At 45.5% G+C, this 8,709-nt stretch overlaps 1 protein-coding gene across 1 annotated transcript; it reads right to left on the bottom strand.

The window, feature by feature from the left end:
• Nucleotides 1-641: 641 nt before the first annotated feature.
• LOC125554600 (protein FAR1-RELATED SEQUENCE 5-like) lies at nt 642-7,124 on the bottom strand. The gene is made up of 12 exons (XM_048718112.1): nt 6,679-7,124; nt 5,533-6,576; nt 4,921-5,431; nt 4,702-4,785; nt 3,784-3,927; nt 3,395-3,731; nt 2,585-2,603; nt 2,349-2,543; nt 1,967-2,228; nt 1,799-1,876; nt 1,543-1,695; nt 642-968 (listed from the first exon to the last, which is right to left on the bottom strand). Exons 1-12 carry the CDS (start codon nt 7,122-7,124, stop codon nt 642-644), a joined length of 3,600 nt encoding a protein of 1,199 aa, XP_048574069.1.
• Nucleotides 7,125-8,709: the final 1,585 nt, after the last annotated feature.

Raw genomic sequence — 8,709 nt, 5'->3', positions numbered from 1 at the left:
GGAGATGACTTGTAAAAACCTGCAGGGCCTGTCGATAATGGTGGATATGTTGCGAGTGGGGTCACATCATAAACTGGACCAGTTGAACTGCCAGGAGAACTATCAAACAAAGGACTTCTCGCTCGAATCTCCAAGAAAGAGTCCACATCAAATAGACCAGATGATCGTGCAGGTGAATTACTAACTTGTGGCGGATCCTGAAACAGTACATCGTCATCGCTTCCAGGTTCAAATAAGCCAAATGAAAGCCCATCTTCAAGTGTCCCTGGCCTCCTTGTCAAATTCACAAATGGGTAGCTTGGGCTGCGAGGCGACTTCTGTTCAATGTTTACCTTGCTGCAAGAATCTTCTCCCTTGGCATTGCTATGAACATTGACATTGCCATGAACACTGCCATTGATGTGGTCACTCTTCTTGCCTGGGACAGTGTTTATGTGATCCACTTCAATTGCTAGATCCCCACTCTTTGCGCCTTCTGGTTGCTTAGGCTGGTGCGGAAACAATTTAGTGGCAGTGGCCATAGCGGTTGTTGTAGTCACATGCACGCTATCTGGTTGCTTAGGCTGCTGCGGAGAAGATTTGGTGGTAGTGGTTGTAGCGGTTGCTGTAGTCCCATGCACGGCATCTGGTTTCTTAGGCTGCTACAGAGAAGATTTGGTGGCAGTGGTTGTAGCGGTTGTTGTAGTCCCATGCACGCCATCTGGTTTCTTAGGCTGCTGCGGAAACAATTCAGTGGCATCGCACATGCCTGCTGTGGGAGCTCCTGATACACTGAAAGTGACATCTTCCACTTCATCTTTGGCCTCATCTGTCCTGGATCCAGCTTTGACTGCCTCAGACAACATTAGACCCATGCGTTTGCAATACATGACCTGCAACGCCCTCCCAAATGAGCTCAACGCGACATTAAGTTCTGTAGCATGTAGCTCTTTGTGCTTGTTGTATATGTCACGAAGATGTGGGGGCAGCTGTGAATGCATAAAAACAAAAAAAAGATGAGAGCGGGAAAAAGGAACATTAGTTGTTAGTAAGTAGTTTTGACATGGCAGTTAAGCAAGATACGGGATACAATGAAATGTTGTATGGGTCTCACCTCTAACTCCTCGAATGTTGGCAATGCGTGTAGCCACTCCTCCAAAGAACCACACACATCATCACCACCGCCCATATTATCCAGAGGTGGCTCATGCACAGTCTCTTATCTTCCATCAGGACCCTCCATACCACCCTTAGGTGGTTCTTGAGAGCCCACATCATCTCCCCCTTGTGGATTGGCTTGTGTGTGCGAGCTCTCTGGCACATCCATAACGGGTGTTGCGGAAGCAACATCTCCACCTTGGGTATTTGTTTCGGGCAGATCCTCTGTGACACTGCCTTGTATTGATCTTTGGGCAAGTTGATCTACATATGGCATAAACTTGGGAGTTGCATACGGTGTGCTGGAGCTGAACTGCATTTGAAAAAAGTGAAACAAGGATTTAGAAATTTGCAAAGAAAACAAAAGGTCATGTGTCCAAAAATTGAAAAAAAGAAGATACTTACAGGGCGCTTCCCAAATCCATCATCTAGTGTGTCGACTGCAACAACAGCGGTGGAGTCCATTTCATGAACAAAACAAGCTCGCGGCAGTGAGTAGTCGATGGTATGATTAACTATGCATCCTCTTGGAATGTCTAGGTGGTCCATGTAAATTACCTGCAAACACACAAAAGAAAAAGAAAAAAGAAACATGAGCGCCTGCAAAAGTTTGCTGTCCCGGAAAAGAATATGGAATTGTTATGGGAATGATGGTCTGTACCGGAAGCATTGGTAGACAGCCACCAATCAAGAATTTCACTTTACCTTCAGACCTCTTATCCTGGTACTTTTTAACTTCCTTCATCACATCGGACAGAATATGCTCATCCCATTCTAACTCATGGACAACACTCATGTCTCACAAGGTGTGGAGATACTCAAGACGCACCATGTTTCCTGTCCCGGGAGCTAGGACCAATGATAAGCAGAGTAAAACCCATGACCTACTAATGGCATCCTCATCGTCATCATCCGCTTTTGATAGAACAGCTGCTGTGGTGGCTATTGGAGCCCTATCACCATCCAAATACACATTTCGGAAATCTGATTTGCCCCTCTTGCCGAATCCTAGCGGCCTGCTACCAGAAGGGACATTGAAAATCTTCTTAACCATGTCCTTTGTGAGGTGTATTTCCTTGTGATCATTTATCCTACATAGAGAACATAAAAAAGAAATTACTAGATGTTGCAAAAAAAGAGAAAAATGCTATCAATAGACTGATAACAGAAAGAACATATGGTTAAACGAAGATGCTCAAAAAGAAACATACTTGAGTAGACGCTCCTTGGGGTCGATACTCATAACTAAGAAATCCAGAAGCCCTTCTGGCGGAAGAGGCACAGGAGATATGTGCAACAAATCCCCAAAGCTAGACTTGCTTAGTACATCTCTCTTCTTCCCTTGGATGGAATTACTTATCTCGCGCAGCCGCTTTGCTGACCATCGGGTTTGGTAGATGGCCATGCTGCAAAACAAAACCAAAAATAAGTCAAGCTTTGATGTTACGAAGCTACAGGAAACACAACTACAAAGAATAAGAAAAAGAAATGAGCTATCCATTTTAGCTCCAGGAAATAAAACAATAAGCTCCAGGAAAACCAACTACAAATAGGCATGTTCATCCATTTTAGCTATAAAAGCAAAAATGGATAGAAAACACCAGCAACCTCTCACAAGTATCACCATATTCATTTGAACTATAATGAACTCCAAAAAATGCAACAACAGCAAGCTCTCACAAACTGTCAGCATTTTCCATAGATGTTGCGGAAAAATTATGGTTCTGTCAAATCTGAAACATAAATCTAACAACATAGCTCCCTAGCATAAGGCATGATACAAATCAAAACAGCGCCCGGCCTCCCACACGGTCCAGGATAGCTAATGACACACAGACAGACAGTAATGATTGTTTGAGTAAGAAGCAAACATGATTCGAAAATAGGAGAAAACAGAGTTACAACATCCTAGTAGATGTTTCTAAAACCAAAACTATAACATTCACTCCCCGCTGCCAAATACTAAGGTTTCAGTTAAATAGAACATGGAGAAGAAGTGAACAAAACTGTAGAGTTCACTCCACACAGCCCAAGGTTTGATTCGGTTACATGAAGCATGGACAGGAAATGAACAATCATATGTGCTGGCACAGGTAATCTATGATGCTACACGCAATCCACTACCACAAAAAATTCACATAGCACATGAAGGGATTACAGGGCGAAATCAACTGCTATGGCCTACATAGAATTTTCCCTGTGAAAGAGATAAGTAAGTTCAGCAATGTTATGTGTGGCAAAAATTCAGAAACTCTACAATGGTCCAGTTGCAGAAACACGGCGAGGACGAGCGACGCCGGCAGGGGGAGGCGGGAGGAGACGAGCCGGAGGAGGTTGAGCGCGGACAGGAAGTAGGCGGCGGTGGAGGAGAGGGCGAAGAGGAGGCGGAGGAGCAGCTGCAGGTGGAGCGATAGGGGGCTGTGGCCGGCGACGAAGACTGTGTTGAAGGTGGACAGGAAGAGGTGGGGCGGGCGACGGAGGCGGAGGACGGAGAGGAGTAGTAGGAGGAGGAGCCGCGGGGAGGGCAGGGACGGGAGGCGGCGGAGCAGGGCGAGCACGTGGGGAAGGTAGCGAGCACGTGGGGAAGGTAGTCGCTGCGGAGCAGGGTGAGCGCGTGGGGAGAAATCACCGAAGGGAGATCCGTACCTGCTTGGGTTGTCGGCGGCCGCCGCCGCTCCCGAAGACGAAGTCATCATCACGGCGGTAGGTTAGCCTCGGCCGCGCCGCCGCCCTCTCAGATCCAGACCTCGTCGTCTCTCCCAATCTAGCGAGCACACGCTGCGGCTTCAGCTGCAAAGGCGTTTTCCTGAAACAACGGCTCTGTTTTAGGAAATGGTCGGGACGAATCGGTCGGTTTCAGAAAACGAACGCGCGTGCCATGGGAGCGGGGACTCTCTCATCCGTCCGATGAAAGAGACGATCCGACGGACGCGGAGCCGGCGGACGCGGCACGCATGATCGGTCGGTTGCACGATAGCTTTTCCCAACAGGAATACATCATCTTTTTTTCCAACCTGTGAGACCACACAAGCTTTTTTCCTGCAATATGGATTAATATGGGATGTATATGCATAGAAACAGTGAGGTTGTATGTCCGAAACCCAGGCAACTACATGGAGCAAACATAACACAGGTTGCAAATTGAAATTATAGCTTGTACATCATCATTTTTGCAAAAAAGAAGTTACTAATGTAGCTCAAACACAGGGAGCAAGTACATCTTGCTTAGGAGATGAAACAAAACACCCAAAGCTGGCTGATGGGGGATCTTCTCCCAAATGAAAAACATTTTTTCTTAGGAGGATCTTCCTCCCTGTTTCTCTCATCTTTTCTTTTCTAGAGCTTCAGCTGCGTTGCTTGGGAAATGTTTCGGTCACTTGCCATCACGGCTCTCATGTATTGACAAGCTGGGACTGCATGTCCAACCTCAGAGCAAAACTAGCATTTAGGGGGTGCTGCCGCCGCCTCCGTTGCAGCTTTTAGCGCCCCACATGTCTGAATATTATGTCCTTCTTCATGGCAGTACTTGCAGCGGACAATCCTTTTTCCAACTCTTGGCTTTACTGTTGCCGTCGGCTTCTTCTCTTGTTGCTTCGCCTTCTTTTTTTGCTCATCGTCTCGCTGCTCTACCAGTGTTTTCTTTCTCTTCTCTCTTTCAGTTGGCCGACCTTTCTTAGGGACACGAGCTGGGTTTTGTAGCATCTCTGAGCTTTGACCCTGTGGTAGGTTGTCATTCAATGTTCCCGTTGCGGCAGCGGGTGATGACAGCGCTCCTCTCTTTGCCGCTGCTATGGCAGGCTCAAGAACTGTTATTGCTTCATATAATATCTTGTAGGCATCATCGTTGCGACATGCATTAGAGGCGAGCCATGTCAACCTTTGACACAAGGAGTTGTATTTCAATGTGTTCGTTGAGGGGTGCCCGAAGTCCAGCAATCGGCCAGTCCTGCCCATGCTTGTTGTGGCTGCTTCAGACCACCTCTCCAATAAGTATTGTTGCGGAATTTCTTGAACATTCAGATGCACCATTGCCCTTATTATATGTGCGCAAATCAGGCCATTCATCTCAAAGTAGTGGCAACTACATTCAAACAACCCTTCATCCATCATAACATGCACAGAATAGAGTTTTGGGTTCTCATAGGAGCTTGCCTTTAGCTCAAACAGCAGGCCTTGCCCTCGATACTCAGCGTCTTGGTTGATAACGAAGCCGGTAGACGCGATCACCTGCTTCTGGAACTTGCCAAAGACGCTACGGGTGTAGTAAACAGCAGCTTGGCGCTCAATGTTGTACCTGCTACATCACAAGAAATAGGTCACAAACCACATCACACAGAAACTTGGCCCAACAACAATTTTTTTCTTTTTTTTGGTAAAGCGCAAAAGTGTGTGTACCGAGAGTATAGTGGCGGAGCTGTTGTTTCACCAGTGAATCCAGCATTGTCTTCACGATCAAGCATAGTTTCTTGGCACATTTCGTATTGCTGGACAAACCTCCAAACGGAATCAGCCGGACGAATCAGTGTCTTGAAATATGAGTTAAGCCCCTCAGACCTGCCCGTTGTGCTTGTGAACGGAAAGAATTTGTTCTTGAAGTATGCTGGAGCCCACATGTGCCTTGTTCGCCACATGTTCTTCAGGTGTTTGTTCTCAGCCACTTCAAAACAATGCAACATGTGTTGCCATGTTTCCTCAAACTCCTTAATGGTTTCTGATTGATTGATACAAGTGTAGAACACATCTGCAAACGCTTCATCTCTTCTCAACAGCCTCCCCAACTTGGTACGTGCATTGCTAAACACATGAAACTTGCAACACCTATGGCAGGTGTTTGGCAACACATCCTCAATAGCTGTTGCCATCGCTTTGTCCTGGTCGGTCATGATGTTTGTGGGATGCTCGTTATCCATTGCAACCATCCACTGTTGGAAGACCCACTTAAATGTTTCAATACTTTCATCCGGCAACAAGGCACACCCGAGTGCAATGGTCTGGAGATGGTTGTTGACCCGAACTATAGGAGCAAATGGCATATTGTATCTATTGGTGCAGAAGGTTGTATCGAAGAACACACAATCTTTATATTTCGGGTAGAGCGCCCTTGTTCTCCCATCAACCCAAAACAAGGCAGTCACGGAGTTTGTTGCAGGATCCTTTTGTTTTGCATAGAAAAACTCTGGATTCTCAGCTTTCCTCCTCTCAAAGTACTCGACTGTCATATCCATGTCTCGGAATGTTAGCCCTCTTCGGAGCTTTGCACGTTCATTCGAAACATCTCTCTTCACATATGGGAGTATCCTGGTGTCACCTCCATGGACCCTGCCGAGGACACCCATGCAATCTGAATTTGATAGGTTCACATCATGCAACGTCAACAAGAGCTGGTAATCCTCGGCAGGTATACTGCGGTGCAACCGGTAGTACCTAACACGCTCCGGCTGTTCCAGCAATGGATGTGTATGCTCCGCAACAAAACAAGTCACTGTCCATCTCTCCTCTCTCAGCCCAACAATCATGTGCGCCTTACAATCATGGCGGAGCAGCCTGTTCTTTTGACGTTTTCTTGTCACATCCATTCCTTCACTAGGCTGCCTACTGGAGTTGCTTTTTCCTGTTGCAATGCTCTTCGATGTGCTACTCGTTTCCGTTTTATCGGGCTTTCTAGCATGCACACACCCAAAGACCCTCTTGATCAATATTTGATCCTCTTTCTTCTGGCCTCTCTTCTGGCTGAATTTTGAGGAAGATATATGTGTCCCGAACCCCAACTTGAAGGCATAGTCATTGTAGAATTTCTGAGCATCCTCAAGTGTGTCAAATACCATGCCAACATAGGGTGGCAGTGGCTGTGATGAAACATCTCCATCATCTGAATCATCTTCGATTGCATCTTCAGTAAACAACAATGCATCTGAATCCTCACCACCACAAACAGAAAAATTGCCTTGGACATAGCTCCCTTCCCCTTCAGTCCCATGATCCTGCATCAGAGTTGTTGCGCAATAGTCATTTTCATCTCTCCATGGAATCAGCAAAAAAAATCATGTTTCAAATTCAGGCACCACACAGAAACATGCAACATAATCAAACCGACAAAATTTCTACATGTGCAAGGGGGTCCCGTGAACATGCAACATCCACATTCAAATCACACAGTTGGAGCAGGGCATTAACAGAAACATGAAAACATACAGAATGCAATGAAAGCGGAAGCATTAACAAGTTTCATAAAATTAAGAGCAAGTGGCAACTAAACAATGAAACCAGAGGCATCAGCCAATGCAACTAAATTTTTCTGAGTCTCATGTGTGCATAGATACAAACAGGTAGGACATGTTGAATAGAGTTAATGTTTCAAGAAATATGGAGGCTTATGTGCAACTAAAATTTGGGAGGCTCATTCCTCTGTTTTTTCACACAGGTGTTCATGTTTTTTCAGAGTGGAACAGAGCTAGTGTTTCAGAAACATGATCTCACCGAAGATTGTTGATGGGATCTGCTCGATCGAGCTTCAGGAAATACCACCGGGGGATTTGCGAACCAAGTCGAAGATCCAGCCCGCGGCGGAAGCCCCCCGGCGGTGCTTGGAGCTGACAAAGATGGCCGCGTCCGTTCTGCAACCGGTCCTCGGTAAGCTAGATTTGGGTCCGATCCCACCATCTGGCGCGTGATGTGGTGCGCCATGGAGGTCCCCCACGCCGGCGGCGCCTGATTTTGCGGTGGTTTGGGGGCGGCGCCGCGCTGGGCGCAGGTCGGTCGGGGCCGGGACAGAGCCTTTGTTTCTGCAACTGGACCGTTGTTTCAGGAATTAATGAGTGGAGGGGAGGCGACCGAGCCGCGTGCCAGGAGATCGATCGGACGGTTGCGCGCGCCTACATCGAACGGCCATCCAGGTGGCGGACATATCGCGCGGATCGGCCGGTGGACGCGTAGCAGCGCCCAAAAATATAATGTGTAAATCAAGCATCGAAAAACATGTATACAGAGGAAATCTTAATCAACTATTTGAAAAAATGTTTAAAATTATTTAAAAATGTTAATCAAGCATTTGAAAAATGGTAAATGTGTATAGAAATGTTCACTATGTATTAAAACATGTTAATCTTGCATTTCAAAAATGTTAAATGTGTATAAAAATGTTGACCATTCATTAAAAAACATAATATTTTATTTATAAAATACTAATCAAGCATTTGAAAAATTTTAAAATGTAGAAACGATGTTGATCATGTATTAAAAGTTATTAATATTGTATTTAAAAATATTAATCAAGCATTTGAAAAATGTTAAAATTATGTATAGAAAAAATGTTGACCATGTACTCAAACAATTTTAAATGTGTATTTGAAAAAAATAAGCGTGTATTATATCAGGGGTTAATTTGATAAATGACACTTCTAATCTGGTGATTCCGAGAAATGCAACTGCAATTTTCAAACTTTCAAAAATGTCATTTCATGCCATTTCCAGTGGCATTTTTCGAAGTCTGGAATGGCGTTTTTTAAAGTTTGAAAAAATTACAGTGGCATTTTTTAAAGTTTGAAAAATGCAGTGGCATTTTTATGAATCGCC

This window comes from Triticum urartu, chromosome 4, assembly GCF_003073215.2.
Source record: "Triticum urartu cultivar G1812 chromosome 4, Tu2.1, whole genome shotgun sequence".
NCBI lineage: Eukaryota > Viridiplantae > Streptophyta > Magnoliopsida > Poales > Poaceae > Triticum > Triticum urartu.
This window is presented reverse-complemented; position numbering and strand designations above follow the sequence as displayed.

Excerpts from the sequence above, each read along its gene's own strand:
- LOC125554600 (XM_048718112.1), bottom strand. The coding sequence starts at position 7,124 with ATGCAGGATCATGGGACTGAAGGGGAAGGGAGCTATGTCCAAGGCAAT. Across the intron at positions 4,786-4,920 it reads TTGAGCCTGCCATAGCAGCG|AAGAGAAAGAAAACACTGGT; the intron begins GCAAAGAGAGGA and ends ACTGAAAGAGAG. Across the intron at positions 3,732-3,783 it reads GCCGCCGACAACCCAAGCAG|CGACTACCTTCCCCACGTGC; the intron begins GTACGGATCTCC and ends CCTGCTCCGCAG.